At 43.6% G+C, this 19,927-nt stretch overlaps 1 protein-coding gene across 1 annotated transcript in view; it reads left to right on the top strand.

Moving 5' to 3' along the window:
* apoltp (apolipoprotein lipid transfer particle homolog) overlaps nt 1–19,927 on the top strand; it is a 34,537-nt gene that overhangs the window by 4,750 nt on the left and 9,860 nt on the right. The window contains exons 11-52 of the mRNA XM_023414791.2: nt 99–251; nt 464–608; nt 944–1,102; nt 1,295–1,413; nt 1,514–1,708; nt 2,477–2,635; nt 2,724–2,908; nt 2,987–3,169; nt 4,088–4,179; nt 4,490–4,659; nt 4,800–4,953; nt 5,032–5,108; nt 5,217–5,397; nt 5,557–5,712; nt 6,104–6,237; nt 6,415–6,573; nt 6,798–6,981; nt 7,071–7,282; nt 7,556–7,744; nt 7,846–7,988; nt 8,107–8,266; nt 8,380–8,463; nt 8,671–8,808; nt 9,034–9,150; nt 9,250–9,342; nt 9,484–9,704; nt 9,815–10,008; nt 10,845–11,090; nt 11,174–11,403; nt 11,537–11,701; nt 12,593–12,670; nt 14,337–14,702; nt 15,196–15,549; nt 15,881–16,216; nt 16,305–16,436; nt 16,601–16,753; nt 17,043–17,159; nt 17,271–17,444; nt 17,638–17,842; nt 18,331–18,485; nt 18,563–18,675; nt 18,868–18,949. Coding sequence (XP_023270559.2) covers nt 99–251; nt 464–608; nt 944–1,102; nt 1,295–1,413; nt 1,514–1,708; nt 2,477–2,635; nt 2,724–2,908; nt 2,987–3,169; nt 4,088–4,179; nt 4,490–4,659; nt 4,800–4,953; nt 5,032–5,108; nt 5,217–5,397; nt 5,557–5,712; nt 6,104–6,237; nt 6,415–6,573; nt 6,798–6,981; nt 7,071–7,282; nt 7,556–7,744; nt 7,846–7,988; nt 8,107–8,266; nt 8,380–8,463; nt 8,671–8,808; nt 9,034–9,150; nt 9,250–9,342; nt 9,484–9,704; nt 9,815–10,008; nt 10,845–11,090; nt 11,174–11,403; nt 11,537–11,701; nt 12,593–12,670; nt 14,337–14,702; nt 15,196–15,549; nt 15,881–16,216; nt 16,305–16,436; nt 16,601–16,753; nt 17,043–17,159; nt 17,271–17,444; nt 17,638–17,842; nt 18,331–18,485; nt 18,563–18,675; nt 18,868–18,949 — 7,062 coding nt within the window. The remainder of the gene's footprint in view (nt 1–98; nt 252–463; nt 609–943; nt 1,103–1,294; nt 1,414–1,513; nt 1,709–2,476; nt 2,636–2,723; nt 2,909–2,986; nt 3,170–4,087; nt 4,180–4,489; nt 4,660–4,799; nt 4,954–5,031; nt 5,109–5,216; nt 5,398–5,556; nt 5,713–6,103; nt 6,238–6,414; nt 6,574–6,797; nt 6,982–7,070; nt 7,283–7,555; nt 7,745–7,845; nt 7,989–8,106; nt 8,267–8,379; nt 8,464–8,670; nt 8,809–9,033; nt 9,151–9,249; nt 9,343–9,483; nt 9,705–9,814; nt 10,009–10,844; nt 11,091–11,173; nt 11,404–11,536; nt 11,702–12,592; nt 12,671–14,336; nt 14,703–15,195; nt 15,550–15,880; nt 16,217–16,304; nt 16,437–16,600; nt 16,754–17,042; nt 17,160–17,270; nt 17,445–17,637; nt 17,843–18,330; nt 18,486–18,562; nt 18,676–18,867; nt 18,950–19,927) is intronic.

The following is a 19,927-nucleotide window of genomic DNA, read 5'->3' as shown; positions in this document are numbered from 1 at the left end:
GCTGACACTGAATCTGGCTAAACCATGGATGTTTTATTTTTTATAAAAGAGACTGACAGAAACAATGTTCAGTTTGCATTTTTTATGTCACCTGGCAGGTTTTTTATGTCCTGAAATCAGTGGGAAACACTGGTCTGTCTGCTCCAGCCTTCACTCCTCTGCTAAATCGCTGCGTGCTCGGCCACTCAGCAGCACTTGAGCTGAGACTTGCTGCCATCCAAGCCTTCAGACGCTTTCCCTGCTCAGCGGATGTGAGTTCATACTAACGCCGCTATTTATAGTCAGATGTGAAATAATCATCTGCAACAATGACATCAGGAAATATCAAGTATCAAGTATGTTCATATCATAAAAGCTAAATGGGTAGATGACCATATAATTGATTCATGATGAGGTTGATGTGGAGGTGAAGAGGTGAGCAGGAGTCTGCCATCAGTGACTGACAGCAGTTTCCTTCCCTCAGAGGTCTGTGCTGTTGCAGCTGTACCGCTCCTCCCAGGAGGATCCCGAGGTCAGAATCGCTGCATACCAGCAGCTCATGCGCTGCCCCGACCACAACGTATTCGAAGGGGTGAAGGCGACACTGAGGAACGAAACCTCCAGCCAAGGTCTTATAGAAGGGATGTGCATAAAGATCTCCCAGCAGTGGGAACTAATAATAAAATAGTGTAAACACTTCATGAGAAAGGAATACTCAGTGGTTACTAAAAATAAAAAAAAGTCCAGTTTTTTAACCCCATCTATAGTAATGTCATATTCTTAGTAATGTATGTAATAGCAATTTTGTTTTAAATTGGTTGATGGAGTTTCTTGAGTTATTGATAGTGATTATTGATGCACATTGTCTTATAATTTCACCCCTTCCAAGTGTAATGAATAGTAGGTTGAAAATGTTTCTTGGTTCTGCTTAACACTCTGACATTTTGCTTTTCTGCTGTTCCAGTGGGCTCCTTCGTGTGGAGTCACCTGACAAATGTCCTGAGGAGCGAGGACCCCATGAAGCAGCCCCTGATCGAGTCACTGTCCGACGACATTATCAGCAGAGACTTCGAAGCAGAATTTTTAAAATACTCCTCGTATTCAGACCACACTTTTGCTTCAGGTGATGAGAGATTCACTTCCCTAGACTCAAATTCAGTAAAGTGGCAATTAGGATTAATGTCTTAATTTTCCCACGATCACAAAAACAGGACACTAACAGCAAATAAACAAATATAGAATAATTTGTAATACTGCTAATTACATGAATAGAGGGTAATGATACATTTCCCTGCTTTTTTTTTGTTTCTTTCAGGCCTGGGAATCACAAATTTAGAAACATCTTTGATTTTCTCTCCGAAGTCATTTCTACCAAGATCTGCCACCGCCAGCCTCACAGTGTATTTCCACGGCAGAGCACACACCCTGATGGAAGTGAGTTTGACATCCTTTCCGTTTTCATTAACGAGAGCAGAGTCCTGTTGGAAATATAACGAAATGATGTTGAATGCATGCATTGTGTTTCTCCACTCAGGTGGACCTTCATGTTGAAAATGCTGAACCGCTCTTGAAGAACATTTTTGGTCAAAACACTGAAGGAGAATCAACCGCTCCCAATCAAAAGCATGAGAGGAGAAGGACAAGAAGAAAAACAAACGACCGCCACAGAGGAGAAAAAGAAAAGTGTTTGTCCAGCACCAACAGTTTGCTGAAGCAGGCCAGGGCCATGGTGAGGTCGCTGTGATAGCTGTAAGACAGTCGCCTCCTCTGGGCTGTTATCTGAGGGGAGCAGTGAGGGCAGTGGGATTAGTGAGCTTGGTCATGTGGGATAAGACCAGACAAAGACCAGTACTGTTGTACGGCAGGTGGTGGTGGGGGGTGTTGCAGTGCAACTGTAACCATTTACTTAACAATTTAGATGTTAGACTCTTGACTAACTGTCAGTGCATTTCTAAAATACCGATATCCTTAAAGTGATAGATTACGGCCGCAACTGTTGATTACGATTATTCTCCCAACCATTTTTTTTATCAGTCAATTGATTCATTGACCTCTATCACAGTTTCCCAAAGCACAAAGTGATGTCTCTGAATTGCTTTTGTAATCTGACCAAACCCGAAGATGTTTAGTGCATAAATTCTCACATTTCCATCAAATATTTAGGATTTCTGCTTGAAAAATAACTTGAACTTAGTTTTTTTGGTTATGAAAATAGCTGCATTCATTTTCTGTCAATTGACTAATTGATGATTTGAATAATCGTTTCAGCTCTAGCATTTAAGCATCAAAAGCACACATACTGTACATGCACCACATTCCACCGATTACTTAGAAACACATAGAAATAAATATATAATGACTTCATTATCAAGTAAAAGGGTTTAACTTGCAGGGGCAGTTTTATTGTTTATGATTACTGGTCATGTGAAAGAAAATAGTTTTGCAATGAGAGAAAGTGATTTTGTGATTATCAGTCTGCATCATTTCTGTGTTCCAGGTGTTTGGGAGAAGGAAAACAGACGAGGAGAGGCCCAAGTGTTGGGCGGGTGTGAAGGTGTTTGGGAACGAGCTCAGCGTGTTCACATGTGAAGATCTGTACAACCAAATCAACCAGCTCTCACTGAGCGTGGCAGGACTGGCTGTCAAACTGCTCAAGGTATGAAGCTGAAGCTCTGTCTACTCTGTCTTATTTTCATACACATGTTCTCTCCTTCATTCCCCCTTCCTTCCTCTTTGTCCTCCAGGGTCACGAGGTTCAGCTGAACCACAGGGCCGTGCTGATGACAGAGGAGCTGCTTCTCCCGTCACTGAGTGGTCTGCCTGTCAAGCTGGGCATCAACATGACCTCCCTCATTTCACTGCGTCTGAAGGGCAACGTCAACTACAGGGACATTTCTCACTTTTCCTTGACTGGATACATCAAACCCAAGTATTTCCATAACCACATGTAACAGGGGCTAACAGCATTTGCTTCCAAACTGTGTGTAACGAGCCTCTGTGTTCTCAGTGCCTATGTGGGACTGTCGGCCAGGATGGGGGTTGACGGTGCCCTTGGTCAGGCTGCAGTGGACTGGTCCTCTGAGCTGAGGAGCTCCACCAGTCTGGACGGCAGCGTCCAGCTGCAGGAAGGGCGGGATGTCAGGGTCACACTAAACACACCCGAGGACATCATGGACATCATCTCTCTCAGGTAAGTGTGGGCATTTACATCAATGAAATCCTCTGTAGTCGTGAACATCATGTTTATTTAAAGGTCCCATATTGTAGAAAGGTCCATGTCTTTTTTGATTATAAAGTAGTTCTAGGTGCTAAATAAATACTGTGAAAGTAGCAACATGTGCAATCCACGGACAGAATGCACGCAGCTCGTATTCAAAAACTGAGCCTAAAAACAAGCTGTCAGAACTTCCGTAACTTTGTGATGTCACAACAAATCTCAGCTATGCCCTCAGCACCGCCAACCTGGAGCGTTTAACGTTGCAGGATTTGATTTCTCCAAGTTTTTACCTGAAATCCCTTATATTTGTATTTGCTCACCCAGAAAACAGTCAGCCAATCAGAAGAGAGGTTCAGAGCCTCCCTTCTGATTGGCTGACCAACCTGTTGTTGATGGAGTTCCAGGGAGAAGCCCAAAAGAAGAGATGTAAAACTACACTGAGATTGTTTTTAGTATATCTTCTTATGGATATAAAAACTTTAAATAAAACACCAGAAACATGTAAAATATGGGACCTTTGATTTAGTCAGAATCATCTTCTTATTACAAGGATTAAGAGAAGCTTTAGAACAAAGTATGTGCAGTGTTCATTATAGTTTATGTATCACTGTGTCTGTTTGTGCCGTATGTTTACAGTGTTTAACACAGTGCATATTTAAAGTCATTTTGCAGATTTTTGCTTGTAATATTTACAGTTATTTTTGGATTTATTATGTTTAGCACTTAGCACCACGTTGGAATGACAAGTACAATGACAACAGAGCTGACGTGAATAGAATAGAATAGAATAGAATGGAATAGAACAAGTAGAACACATAGTGTGTGTTTAAAATGAGATCTGTTATGAATAATGGCATCATAAAGAGTGTGTGTCATCTTGGTATTCACCAGCTCCAGAGTGTTTCAGCTCAGTGGAGACCACAGAGAGGAGATAAAGGGCCCAAAGACTCGAGTCCAGACGACCACCTGCACACCAAAGACTTGTAAGTCCTCATATTACAGCATATTATAAAACGTGCAATCATTTGTCAGACCAATAACTGGCCTATATCAGAGTCTGTGCCAGTCAATATTCAAGCGCAAATGCTAAATATTTTTTTAGCTTATATCTTACTGTGACTCCTTTGTTTAGCAATTATTACATCATTTTTCATGTCCTGCCTTTCCAAATGTGGATTGAACCACTTCACACTTGTAGCTTCTACTGTATTTCCAGTTCATATTTGGCCACAGTCTAACTGTTAAGTATTGTTATAGAGTCTTTACCAAACACTGATCTGTGTGTCTTTGCAGGGTCCAAGATGGTCGGTTGGCAGCTCTGCTCCAATGCATCTTATCCACTACCTGCCGCAGGGATCTCCCTCCCTCCTGCTGGACCCACCCACCTTTCCCTCAGGCTGCTGAAGCTGGACAGAGGGCTTCATTACTACCTGCTGGAGGCTGCCTACTCACTGCTTCCTCAGGTGCAAGGAAATATATAGAGCTACACATGAATTTCCAAAGAACTTTTTTTTTTTTTGCACGATGGTACACTTGAGTGTCTGATCTCTTTATCTAGTCTCACAGTGGGTAACACCTGAAGCTGTCACACCTTGTGTTTCAGAGAGGCACCTGGCTTCCCAGAGAGGCCTCCATCCATCTCCTCTTGGCCACTCCTCAATCCTCCATCCCCAGGGACATGTCTCTGGACCTGGCCTACAACCCTCACAGACTGTTGCTGAGGATCACCCATCCTCTGAAAACCATCCACATTCAAGGTTTGTCCCACAGGAACACCTGAAGAGAAATACCAGCTTCTGTGAGAGTTTAATGCTGAAAATGTTTTGTTTTCTCAGGGCAACTTGAACAAGAGAGGAATATAAAGTCAGGGAAGCTGGAGCTGATCATTGATGGTGTTCATTATTATATTATGGTGAGTATTATACTGCACCATGATTTATTAAGTTCAACTGCGTTGTGGATTTAATCTTAAAATCATTTCCCAGTTAAAGATGCTAATTATATTGATTGTACACTACAGGGTTTGGTCGACACTCAGACCCTCCTGTCAGAGCACAGGACGCGCTACCACCTTGAAGCCAAGATGGCCGCTGATGGACAACCCATGATCCTCTCTGCTAATGTTACTCGTGGACTGGGCAGGAAGACCAGCTTCTCTGCTACTGTGAAGAATGTGTTCAGAGAAACTGCATCACTGTCAGGTATCTAACTACGTTTGACATTTTAAATCTCTAAATATATTTTTACTCGACAATTAAATTTTACTCGCAATCTTTTTAAAACTAGTCGTCACACCCACATGTAGAGTTTAGCATGACATTGTATGTGGCAGTAGACATGTAAGTGATGCATGTCTCCAGTGGCCCTGGAGCGCAGGCGTGACAGCAGCAGCAGGCAGTACTCTGTGGAGGCGGAGCTCCTGTTACCCGGCGTGGTCGGCAGCAGGATGCTGGGACTCATGGAGCAGAAGGGCTCACTGTGGAGCTCCGCGCTCAGGCTCAAGTATGGTCTGGGAGGTGAGTGACTGAAAAACATCTGGTGTATAGTTCTGATGGAAAACTACAGTTGAGTAAAGTCTAATGCTACAACAGTTATTCCTTCTGCACCTGAATGTCACTACCGCGGCTTTGCTCCTCTTGATTCAAATCAGCAGGATTTTTCTGTATAAATAATCCATATCACCAGAACACAGCAAAACGGTGCAGCTCTATTGGAGAGCATCCCATCCACTCTATATGAAACCCAGAGGTTTACCGTCCTGATGTCGTAGTGACTCGTATGGACGAAACACAACATGTGTTTGAACTTTTTCCACAGACATCTGTAGATTCTTGTAGATGTTTTGCTTCTCCTGTCTCTTTCACAACGGTCTTGCACATGCATCATATTGTCTCGACCCACCTGCAGGTGATGCCCGACACCTGCGTCAGGAGTGCTACGCGTCTCAGAGACTGAAGAGTGAGAGGGACTCGAACCTCACCTACGTCATGAGAGCAGATCATGAGTTCTATTGCTCCGACACTGCTCGTATCAACCACAAGGTAACCATAGAAACACAGTGTTTATACACACAAGCCGTTAATATATGTATGTTCATGTAACACTTATTAAATTCAGTTATTTGGTTCTGTCTTCCTGTATGTTCATGCTGCTGATTTCCAGAAGGGGAAACAGAGCAGAAACAGAGCGTTGTTACTATGATTGTATGCTTTCCTCAGATTCACCTCAGGCATGAGGAAAGCCCCAGCCACATTAAATCAGTGCTGGACATGAGCTATGGCAAACACTGGGATGAGATTAACAACAAACGCACACTTCTTCTGAGCCAGTCCTTCAAAAACCAGTCCACACAAAACAACACCAGCTACACACTGGAGGTAAAAAAGAAACGTAATCTATGATTCTCTGTTGTCTCTGGCTCAAATGACTCCTGTTATTCTATTCACACACACACACACACACACACACACACACACACACACACACACACACACACACACACTGCTTACTGTGAGATAATCTTTGCATTTACATTTCCTAAGTAAAATGCATGTTCTCTTCTTCAAAGTCAAATCAAATATTCCCTCTCACATTATTCCAGTTCAGTCTCCAGGTACCAGAGAAAAATTTAAACTACAGGACTCAGCTTCTGCACTCTCACCTCAGGCAGTTTGGCTCTGAGAGCAGCACTCACTTAAAAATCATCTACAACAACCTGATGCCACTGGTGGCTGGATTTCACTGGAAAAGCCCCCCCAGAGATGCTCTGCAGAAGAAATGGGAGGGTAAGGTTTGAATGCCCAATGGATTTTGTTTACATAAATCAAATGAAGGCTCTATGCCTTATTATCATTTCTTTCTTATCATCATTCAGGCACATTTAACATGGACACCCCGTGGCTGTACATCTACACCGCCCACAAGCTGAGCCACCTCCAGCGCCACACACTCCAGCTCACGTCTGAGCTGACAGCCAGCAAGTGGCTGACCATCCGTAACCTCATCCTGGAGGGTTTCTACAGGGACAGGGGCAGAGAGAGGGAGGCACGTCTGGAGCTCTACACACCAGCTGTCACCTACCTCCAAGTGAGTAGTGAAGAGGCTGATTCATCCGAACATTCAAAGCATCTGTTTTTAGTATTTGACTCAGGGAATCTCTAGTTTGTTTGCATGATGGGAATTGTATTTGTTGGCACTGATCTACAAAATCATTAAAAGGGTATCAGATAAGATTTTATAAATAGTGTGAAGGTGAAGTTACTATCAAGGTTATGTCACAAATTATCATAGTTTTAAATAAGAGAATTGCATCACTATGTTTTTATAATTCTGCACAACTCTTCCTCCATCCCGCCTCAGGCAGGAGGGTGGGGCGTGGTGGTGAAGCGAGGTGTGAAGGCCTCCTGCTCATTGAGCTCATTGTGGACCCCTCCCCTGAGAGGAGATGTCTCTCTGGAGGCCTCTAAATACAGCCACACCCTGCAGATGGCCTCCTCCTACGGCAAGCACAACGTCAGCCTCGCTGCTGCCCTGAACACTGTAGACAAGGTGGGAGGGGACAGAAATGGGTGTGTTAAGTTGTATATTTTGTTTATTTGTTACATTTCTGGTGTTCTGACAATCTATGGCTCTTTACTGACTTGTTTAAGAATCTGAAAAAGAGGCAAGCGACACTGAAGATGACTTTCTCAAGGCCGAAGAGTCCGTCCACAGAGCTGGAGTTTGAGGGGACAGTGGAGGAGCTGAGGAAAGACAAGATGATGTATCAGAAAACAGCGATGCTTCAGCTCAGGTCTGTGTCACAATCTGATTTAATCTTGTTGGTTAGTTTTAGGATGGTGGTGATTTTATGTCAGAAAACAACAGCAATAAAAACATTGCTGACTTCTAAAACAAACCGTCTCACGCAGACAGCCCTTCCAGACCTTTCCTCAGACTCTCCTCCTCAGGGAAACTTTCACCATTGACCTCCTCAAAGACCTCTACATCCTGGAGTCTAAAGCTGGTTTCCATGGCACCAGAGAGGTCATCCACACCCTCACTCTGGGCTACCAACCACCCAGCCCTTTTGTAAGTTGAGCTCAGGCTGATTTATTAACTCAACGCATAATGCATAAAGACAAACTGGGGGGCAGTGATTTATTACTGTATTCAGAGATTTTTATGTCTCTCTTTATATTCAGGTTTGTTCTGCACTGGTCCATCCTTTCCGCTCTGACACTATTCCATCCGACTCTGAAATCTGTGTCACCATAACCAACAACCAGGTAAACTGCTGACCTCCACAACTCACAACACTGACCCAAAAGAGACAGGGGTGTAACCTGAAAGCAAGAGCAAAATAAAAACTATTTCGTATTTACCATATCATGTATAATCTAACTTGTCGACCATAGCTATGTAAGCAGATATGCAGGAGAATTATTGGAAACATTCGTGCATTAAATGTTGTGATATGGTGCGTCCTTTTTCAGACCCAGAAGGATGTCCGAGGGAGGTTACGGGTCGGCAGCAAGGAGAGACTGACTTTCTTTGGACAAGTTCAGTTGAGTCCTTTGCATTCAAGTCAACAAGTGATAAAAGTTAGAGCCAACTTTACGCAGCAGCTCCAGGTAAACCGACCTCTCCACTCAGGAAAACAACGTCTTATTTAACACAGTACCACCTCGTTAAGTATTCCACTCCTCCATTGTGCAAAGGGCTGATTTTTTATGATGTATGGTGACTGCAGTCATCAGTGTAATAAGTGATGTAAGTCCACCTCCAACAGTGTACAGTATAGTTGACAGTAAAAGAGGCCAAACTTATGACCAGTTCAACTATTATTGCTGTCACAGCTGCAGCTCCCCTCCTCTGCTCTAATGGAGGGAAATGTATGTTGGAGCCCCAAAAACAACACGGACTTTGATTATCAGGCCAGAGGGAAACTGAGAGTAGAGAGACAGGAGTGCCAAGTGAGTAAAGCTAACTCTGCATTTCAGTTATTGCATGTTTGATCAGCAGAGTTTTTGGTAAATTTGTTGTACTAAGGTGTTTTCCTTTTTTCTGTTTAGCTTTCTGTACAGCTCAATGGAACATCAGACAGAGTAGGATTGTATTCATCACTCAGTCATCCCTTCAAATCAAAGATTCCCAAAACCCTTGAGGTGGGCCGCTTTTGTGTTTCATCAAATTATTTTATTCAGTGTTCTCAAAAAAGTTCTATGGAAAAGTGCTGTAATTTTTAATAAACATAGGGGTCTGTTTTTTTAATCCTTTAAAATAATTTTGCTGTTTTTCATGTTAAGGTAAAGGCCACTGCAGACATTTCTGCAGTGGCCGGTAAAGGAAGTAGCTCGGTACATGTGAGGGCTGATGGGAAGGACAGGGTGAAGCTGGTTGCCCAGATGGCCCACTCCCTCCAGAGGGAGCACAGAGCTGTGGGACTGAGGATGAACATATCCCAAAGCTTGCTGCCTACGGCCACTGACCTGCATGTAAACATGACTGCCAACATGTCCTCAGACAGGTATCCACCTGTATTTTAACATAAGCTGCGAGGGCTACGTTTATAATATAATAAACGACGCTGACTGTGTCTTCATGGACTGATTTTCTGCTTATCTCTTCCTCCCCCAGTGTGTCTTTACATGGTTCTTATACACAGGGGAACGAGCTTCTGCTTGCCCAGGTTAAAGGATCTCTAAAAAACACCCAAGGTCTCCAACTTGCTGTGTCAGGGGATCTGAGGCACTCCATGGCCAACCTTGCTTTTCTTCCTCCTGCCCTGGGGTTGGATGGGGCGCTGGGACAGTCTGACACCCTCATCGAAGGTAGAAATTCATGAACTACTTATAGTTATTTAAAGTAGCCGTTCAACATTTTGGGAAAAACTTGTTTAATGTTTTTGCAGAGTTAAATTAAACTGATATCGCCATCACATATGTGAAATATGAAGCTACAGCTAGCAAATGTTGGCATGGACTAGCATAGCTTAGCATACAGACTGGAAACAAGAGGAAAAAAGCTGCTCTCTGTCAAAAGGTTAAAACTCCTCTACACGCACTAAGTAACACATTATGATTCACTTGATTCATACAAGAAACTGAAGCTTAAAAATGACAGGATGTGGTTTTATGTGCTGGTTTATTTATGGCTCAGAAACTGACAAACCACAACTTCACATTCTTACATTGTGTTTTGTTTTTCTATAGTGTAGAAAAATGAGCTAAAACATGTTCATTAGTGAGCGTTAGATGTGTTGGTAGACAGATATTGTAACCTTTGGACAATTAGTCTAGCTGTTTCCAGTGTTTATGCTAAGCTAAGCTAACCAGCTCCTCTTCGTAACTTCATATTAGACAAGAGAGGTGTATTGATCTTCTGATTTTATAATTGGCAAAATGTATTTCACAAAACATCGAACACTTCATTTAACATTACATTAAAGCATAATTAATGTAATTTTAGTGAGTTTACTTTAGACAGTCAGATGTCTTAACCTGAAAAGCTTTTACGTAAGTTCAGGATACTGACTAGGAATCGATTTTACTTTATATCGTGAGGTATCTTTGTGTGGTATTAAATGTAGAGTATGGGGTTGTCTAACCTTAATACACTTTATGAAAAGAATCTCGTGTAATGCTAAATGATTGTGTCTGTGTTGCAGGACAGCTGAGAGTTAGAGTAATGGAGACCTTGTACAGTGTAGAGCTGAGACATCAGGAGGACCCTGGAGAAGCTTTGGACAGTGAAGATGAAGAGGGCCTGATGGGAAAGAAGTCCTGTGACTGGCTGTGTGTTCGGTTGGGGGAGGAGAATTTGTTTGTGAATGTGAGTCGCCGACTAGGGAATAAAGGGAGGGGGGAGATCTACACCCAGCTCTCTCACTCTCTCCACCTGCTCAATGCCACAGGTAATCATTACATTATACATAACATATGTTTGATTCGTTTTTATCCCTCCCTGTCTCTCAGTCTCTTTGTCTTCTGGATACAGGTATACCTGCTAACAGTAGTATCCAGGTGAGGTGGGCCCAGGATGGCAGTCGACTGTCACTTCTGGCAGAGCTGCAGGCTGGACCTGAATATCTGAAGGCTGAATTTAAAGGTGGCAAGTCAGACCATCGTATCCCACGATGGGAATACTTCTCAGGGCTGCAGCATCAAGTCAGAGCTCTGCTGAAAAGAGGTTTATCAAGCTCCATACAAGCCAAAGCACACTACCAGGTAAAGGACTATCATGACAATATACTTCTCTATCCCCTGGCAACTTCCTGTTTTAATAGGAATCAAAGTTTCCTTTATGGATTCACACCTTTATTTGCCTTTCTAGTGTTTTATGTTTTTTTTCCTCTGTTAGCTAGAAACAGAGGGACTAGATACAGGTTTGGTCTTCCACGTGGAAGATGAGAGACTGGCTGACATCGTTTTCAACATTGGATCAAAAAACAGCACAGCTATTTTGGTAGTGTCTCTATGGCAACAGATGAAACTGCTTCAAGGACTCATACCCACCTCTTTACAGGTAGATTTTAATCATTTAAACACATTCACTTGCAGATTTCTGCCTATGACTGAAAATGCTTGATTGGGCCATTATTTATCTTTATCCGTGATCTTTACATAGTGGTGGCACATCCACGTGTTTAAGCATTTAGTATAATGAGTTATCAGAGAATCTAAAGGACCTACATCACTGGTGGGAAGATTTATAAAAATTACTATTAAGTATGTCACTGGTATAACTATAACAAAAAATATAAAGTCCAAATTGAGGATAAAGAGGGCCCAAGTATTGTTCCCTGAGGGACACCACACCTTAACATTTACATTGTTAGATCCCCAAATGAGAGACTAAGGTATCTGTACCCTGTATGTAGCATCTGAAACAGTTAAGTTTTGTTGCTTATTTGCTTTCTTTCACATTATATATTTTTTTTATTTAATCTGTACAAAAACCTAAGTAAAAAGGAAGCTTTATAAATGCTGGTAGGCAGATTGTGTTATCTTTGGACGGAGCCATGCTAGCTATTTATCCCTGTTTCAAGGCTTTATGCAAAACTAACCTAAGCGGCTGCTGGCTGTTGATGCATATTTAGAGTATATAAATATTTGAGTCTTTTCATCTAGCTCTCTGCAGCAAAGGGAATGATAGTATTTCCTGAGATGTCAAAATATTTCTTAGCATGTCCAATAGCATGCCGTGATTAGTAGTATCAAATGAAGCACTAAGAATGAAACAGAAACAGTGTTTCAACATTAAACATGTTGTTTTATAATTAGGGCTCAGATCAGCATGTTTGTACCACAATATTTTGTGTCTGGTTTCAGTAATTCCTCAGAAATTCTCCCATCTCCTCCTCCAGTTTCTCCTTTGAAAAACAAACTTTACCAACAGGGGGTTTTGTTTACACAGATGAACTGCACAGGGGACGCCATCGCAGACCGTCTCTCAGCCCAGTGCTATGGAAATGTGGCAGGTCGCCCTGTGGAGGTACGAGCCTTTCGCTCCTATAGACCACACAACAGGATCTGCTACGGCCTGTCGCTCTCTCACTTTAGCCTCAGTGCTCAAGCTAAAGGTTGTTACAGCTCCAATGGTCAGAAGGAGCTCAGAGCAAATCTCACTCATTCTTCCGTGTTACTGCTGAGGTATTTGGGTGTACCCACCAAATCTGATCTCAGGCTCCTGCTCCGGCCGGGGCCTCAGAGGTGGGCCCTGGGGATCGGGTTGGTGGTTGGCTATTGGAGAACGGACTTGAATATGGGACTGAGGTTGGAGAGGCCTGGGCTGTATGGCTGTCATGGGCTGCTCGAGTATGGGACCCGCAGTGTTACACACAAAGCGGAGTTGACAGGTCGGGTGAGGTTGGAAAGCTGGTGTCACATCTGGGCAGATGTCAATGCAGCATGGGACTCAGTCAGCTCCAGTCTGTTGGTGTCTGTCCGGTGTAAAGGGGTGGGGAGGCTGGTGTGGGTGCAGGTAGGGAGTAATGAGGGGGCAGTAGCTCATAAAACGTCTTTAACTGTACATGGACAAGCAGGGAAAGATGGACTGAAAGGGTTTCTGGGTTTAGAAAACCAGCAGGACTCCCTCCAATGCCTCCTGTCTGTACTGCTAAAAGACCAAAAGGCTGAAGTCAGCTGGACCCTCCAGCACCACTGGGCCTCTCTCACCTCCATCATCCCAAACAGAGTGGACCTCCGGGGGTCAGGTCAGCTCCATGATACCTCTCTCTCTGGAAGTGCTCGCTTCTCTTTCAATACTCACTCTGCTCAGATGGACATGACTGCCGCCTGGAAGCCCTCCATCTCCTTCAGGGTCATACTTGAGCAAAACATGGCCTCTACTGCTTTACCAGTGGGACTCACTGTTAGCATGTCGACCACAGCTAGTCAGACCCAGTTTGAGGTGGAAAGTGATGTGTGCTCAATACGTCTTCTGGCAAATCAACACAGGGGAGAGGACAGGAGGACCAGCTGGAGTGTTTTTGTCCAGCAGCGATGTGTCTTACTGAAGGTTAGAGAGGAAACAAGAAAACATGTCAGGAAACTTGTTTCCCAGCGGAAGGAAAGCAAAAGAAACATCTTCACCTTGGAGATGACTCTGTTCTTTCCATTATAGTACACATTTCATTGATAACATCAATACTGTATGAAAACAGTGGTAACAAGACTGTGGTTGAAATGGGTGCTACCTTCCCAATGGTTTTTAGCTGCACTAGCTGTGTCAGTCTGTTGTTCTGCCCACTACTTTGGTCCAGACTGAGATATATCAACGGACATTCACAGTCCCTACAGGACAAACTGTAATAAGTTTGGTTTGGTTTGAACAATCTAGATTTATCTGGGATTTAAATTTAAATCTCCACACTCTCTCAGGAAAATGTTCTACAATATCAACCCCTTTGGTACATAAATGTAAAATCTAATGGGCTTCAGTAATGGTCTTGTTTGTATGGGAATTTCTCAATATTCCTTTTTTATTTGACTTATTAAGGTTAAAAAGCTCTATACCTGTGGTAATGCTCACATGTCTGCTTTTATATTCATAAGCATTTAATCATTTTTGGCAGCACTTTATATAGTGAGATCCTGAATCTAATTTGTCTTTTATTATCCCAGTTCTAATCTTTCTTTTTTCATTTTTTCCCCTACAGACGCTCCTGCCACCACAGACCTCAGTCACCGTCTCCATCACTCGTTCTGGCTGCTCCACAAATCTCAGTGCCGTTCTCCAGACTGCGGAGGAACAGACAGGCAGTCTCACTCTCTACCTAACTTGTCTCCCCAGTCTTAGTCTGAAAGCATCTGTCCAGCACTCTATAGAGGCGATACAGATGCTGGGAGTTCCCTCCCACGGGGCAATAATTCTGAATGTCTCAACGGCACATCTGCCTGGTGTGGAGGTCGGCCTGGAGCTGGGACCATGTTATTTCAGGGGTAAATGGGGGGAGGCCAAAGAAACAGAAGGGGACCGGTCTTTTTACGCTGTCAATGTGACCAACTACTGTCCTGCTCTACAGGTAAGAAAGTTCTGTGTAATACTGCTCATGGAAACCTGAATAAATAACCATGTTTAAGGTGTAAATATTGCTGTTACTTCTAACTGTGACAAAGTGACGTCACTGCTGACATTTCTTACATGATTTGTCCATGTCAACACGGCGTCCTTTGAAATAGTTTCCAGCCTGTTAGGTCAGGCTACAGCTCATTTATCAGCAGCAGCAGGACAACAGTACTACAGGTGATACAGCTGCTATGTTAAATCTTTAGTTCCTTCATTTGACTTGCTGCCACTAAAGTGACACAGAGCTGAAGCATTTACATTAAAAACCAGCATGTAGAATATTTATCCACATTGCTGAGATTTGTGGTATTGATGGAACTATTCATACATGTGTACTGTATTTGACAGCCCAAACACTATAGGCACAACACCTGCATAGTGGAAAAATGAATTTAAATAACTAGTTATTACAAGGAAAGGATCTATGTTCAGACATGTGTCTTTCATAGGGAATGGTCCTCCCAGTGTCCCTGGCTCTTCAGGGTCTCCTATCAGTCTCCCCCTGCCAGCTGATAGTGACCTCCTCTCTGAGGGCAGACAACCAGGACCTCACCCTGGACCTGGCACAGTCCTGCAGGCCGCAGCATATCACTGGGACCCTCGCTCACTCCTTCCCTGGGCTGAGGAGTCGAGGTCTGCCACAGGTGATCTCCATAGAGGCTACTGCTCCTGGAGGCCCTGAGCAGAGTGGGGCTCTGTTCATCAAAGCTGGGACGTGTCACATTAGAGCCAACAGAGTCGTGGAGGCAGAAGGAAGAGCACAGTGGCTCTGGGCTCTGGAGTCAAAGTGCCCGATGTTCCAGGTAGGACTTTGGTGATGATTACTGAAGCTCAATGATTGAATGAATGAATGGACGAATCAACCAACCAATCAGAACAGGTTTCTATTAGATCATTAACCGGACTTGGTTGTAGATACTTGAAGATGCTTCACCAAAAGGCTTCTTTAGTTCTCCCTGGCTGATGAGGAGACGCAGGTGCTCCTGGTCCTCACCAGTCATTAAGAACTGAAGAATCCTCTCGGATGACAGGTGGAACATCTTTAAGTATCCGCAACCGAGTCCAGTCCACATAAACGTATTTATTTGCTACCACTGCCAGCCAAAATGACAACTGTCTTCTTATCCACTCTAGGCCCATTTGAATGGATCGGTGTGGCAGGACGCTGAGGGTATCTGGACAGCCACGGTGGACACTGATTTGGAGGGCAAAAGGGGTTTCCTGAGGCTTAATGCAAGGGCCTGGCCAGAGCTAAGTGTGGAGGGTGAGCTCAGTCACAGCATTCCTGCTCTCAGGGGTTTACCTGAACGCAGCAGAGTGAGAGTAAGCAGCAGGGCTGGAAAACAGCGGTATGACACAGAGGCCCTCCTCCAGATGGACGAGTGTGCTGTGAGAGCCGGTGGAGCTGTGATGTCACAGTCAGGCCTGCAGGGGTCAGTGGTGTACCACAACAACTGCACACTGATTCAGGTACAGAAACCACTGAGTGTATTCTTCGTTCACACACACTGAATATTAATTGTTTATCGCATCATAATATCATTCCCTGTGTTTCTAGGCGTGGGGTGGTCCGCACAGGGTGCAGGCTTCTGGGCTCTTGGTTGTCTCCCCAAATGTTGCTGAATCTAAGGTTTCCATGGCGATAGATGATACCGAGTTACAGGCTTCACTGGCTCTTAAGAAAATGAAGGTGTGGAGTTGCACAAAAACATTTGGACTTTTACATTTGTTACAATAAAAAAATAAAGAGTAAATTAATTGCCTTTAAAATGCAATAAATTTCACATTTCAATTGTGTTACATGTGACATTAAGATGTTGCCTGTTTTTTAATTCTTGGCTGTTGTTATTGCAGGATAAACATGAAGCATCACTTAATCTAAACCACTCTGTGCCTGTGTTGAAGAAGCTGGGTCTCCCTGCAAATGCCGCAGTTACAGTGAATTCTGGGCGTCATGGCAATGGCTCGTACTTTTACATATTCAACAGCAGTGCAGGCAATCAGAGGGTAAGAGCAGTGATTAGCATACTCAAGCAATTTAGAGATGAAAAATTCACTTTCAAACCACTTGAGCCCAAAGTCTCGGATCGGAGGTCTCGGATAATAATGTATATGTAACTATATCCCAGCTACAACCTTGCTGGCTGGAAAAAAATCAGACAGAAGCAAAAAGAAGAAAACTGTTCCCATTTGTGTGGTGCTCTGGTCTTCAAGTGGAAACCAGATGGCAGAGCGTTGTAGAAATGTGCATGTTTTCGATCATGAATTCTATATAACAGTTCTGGATGTCTTGCAGCTAACGCAAGAGGTGGCACTGTCCAAGATGTATGAGACAGTAAGAGTGAAGGGTCATTTCAGACACACAGTGAACTATCTGAAGAAACTGGGAGTCCCTGGAAACAACAGCATGCAGGTAAAAAGAAATTCAACAAGTCAGTTATCAAGAATGATGGAAACAATTAAGTCAGTGAAGGTGTACGGTCACTCTCTCAGATGATTCACGCCACAGTGGCTGTGTGCGCAGGTAGAGCTTGGTTCCTCTGAGGGGAAGGCATTAATCTTACACTCCCAGTTTGGAGGTCAGCAGGCAGGACTGAGGCTAAAGCTGAAATCTTTCCCCATGACCAATGAGATAAGTGGAAGCATGTGGCACAGCTGGTCATGGCTACATGCGAGAGGACTACCGCTCAGTATAGAGGTGAGTGAATGATGGTTTTAAACCATTCCATATTAAGACTGATTTGTTCTTTACATTTATTTATTGAACTGGGGGGATATTGTCTCAGTCTTCCTTTTTATCCTGGTGGTTTAAATGTGTCTTTGTGTGTTTTCCAAAAACATATTTAATTCTATTAGGGAACAAACAGCTTGTGTTTTTTTCTTTCTCCAAGGGTCTATGTTCCATCCAGGGGGTCTTTTCTCAGCTTCAGTCCAGGGCTCAGCTCACTGTGGACGGATACAAGCTGCTCGCCTCTGGTTTTAATGTCAGTGTGGCTGATGGACGTCTGGCCCTGCAGCTCTCCTACTCTCCACCAGCTTGTAATAGAACAGGGGCACAATTCAGCCTCGACACTGCATTAACTGCTCAGTTCAAAGGTCAGATTGCAATAACAGCTGGATATAATATGTGCGTGCTTCACCCCTCCTTTAACTAGTGTCCCATGAAGTTTGGGATGTGGAAATATTTCTGCGGTTATTTCGCAGTATCTTTAAAGGGGACAAGGGAATATAACTTTCGTTCTTCATATGGAAGACATTTGCTAGAATATAACCAGTATTATAATAATTACTTAATTTCAGGTCTGTTTTTATGTTCTCTTTCAAGCATGCAAGTTTCATGCCACACGCAACTCCAGCCTTATGTTTTCCTTCTCTGATTCATCATGAAGTTTTGCCTTGAATCCGACCATACAAATTCAATATCAAAGACTCACTGGTCAGCAGATGTTACCATTTGACTTTCCATATCACAAAGTAAAAGCAATGGATAAATGTAGCTCTCAGTTTTCTCTTGCAAAACATTTTTTATTCTCGTGATGGTGATGGTGATGGTGATGCTTATACCTGTCTAATCCTACCTGCAGGTCCTCTGCGGAGTGCCTCAGTAGATGTTCACTGTCAAGACTGGAGGGTCCGGGTGGTGGGGGACGTAGGAGGCTGGAGGGCACATGGAGGGTCCAAGGAGGCCAGAGTTACACTTAAACATACCGTACAGGGGCGAACGAGTCCTGCTTTACAGGTAAAGGTTCGCTGGCACTCAAAATTTCCAGCAACTTTGTTCTTCTGTGTTAACAACCTCTGTGACTGCTGATACAGCTGGAAGCCTGGGGAAGACTCACCGAGTCACAGCTGAGGTGCTCCATGGCTGTGAACCCTGAACTCAGCTCATCACTTGCACTCATCATCCAGGGACACCATCTGCCTCATAGGTACACACACACACACACACACCTGTCAGCCATACAGGACCATTGTTTATATGTGAAATCTGAATAAACTAATATAAAATACCAAGCCGTGCCTTCTGTCAATCAAACACACACACACACACACACACACACACACACACACACACACACACACACACACACTCTTTAATTGATAGATGTTCTTTTGTCCAGCAAGGACCTGATGGTGAAGGTAGTCCAGAATATCCCCGAGATGCTGGTCTACCTGCCTTCACACCTGAATGTCCGCTCACAGGTGGGTTGTTATTCTCAAAGCCACTGTTATTTCATCATACAGCATCTGAATGAAGAATGAAGCAACATGTTCTGTAAAACCTGTGCACAAGTTGTGAGTAACTGTCCTGATCCCCTCCTGGAATTACACTCGCTATGCTATATGCTATATATTTTTTATATTCATTTGTAAAGCAGTTATTCTTTGGTGTAATACCCCTGCACTCTGTTTGTCTATATTGTACATAACTGATCCCAGACAACTCTTTAGAATGAAAAGAAACAGATGTTTACTGTCAGTATTTTAAGGAGTATATAAACAATATTAACCCATACCATTGAGATAAATCAAAACCCAAATTAAGGCTAATTAGACCACTTTACACACGCACACGCACGTGCACACACAAAACAAAAACGTTGCAGGCCCGCGTGATGCTCTGAATGCTTTTCCTCAGCAGGGAAAAACATGAGAAACAGCTCGACGGCGACGGAGTCCCGCTCGGGACACACACCTACAGCTTTCAACACGATCAACCATGACGTCCTCTGTCCTTATAGACTGTAGTTTTGGCACAACCACACTCAAAGTGCATTGTCCGATCAGCAGTGTTGTCCTCTGACTTTGGCGGCTGTAAACTTTAGCACAGACACACTACAAGAGTCCTGCCCGATTAGCAATGGCGTCCTCTGGTCCAGCTGCACGCGGCCTTCAGTTTAGCGCAGACACACTCGCACAACATTAAGCATTAAGCTGATTAAGCAAAACCATGGCTGTCTCCTGCTGCACTTTCCTGCTGTTTACAGACACTTTCACCTGCTGTTTTTACCTAGTTTCGTCTTCTCTCTGTCGTTACGGTTTGTTTTTTTTCTTCTACCACACCTGTGACCAGTTACCACAGGTGACACAGACTGATACCAGCGAAAACTAATCAGAGTAACTGAAACTAAAGACACGAGATGTTTGTTTTTCTTTTAGTTTACTAAAGTTTGCTGCTTA

This window comes from Seriola lalandi, unplaced genomic scaffold (genome assembly GCF_002814215.2).
Source record: "Seriola lalandi dorsalis isolate HSWRI2012SDOR001 ecotype SW California unplaced genomic scaffold, Sedor1 jcf7180002054542, whole genome shotgun sequence".
In the NCBI taxonomy this organism is placed as follows: Eukaryota; Metazoa; Chordata; class Actinopteri; order Carangiformes; family Carangidae; genus Seriola; species Seriola lalandi.
Note: the sequence above shows the minus strand (reverse complement) of the source record. Positions and strands in the feature narration are given on the sequence as shown.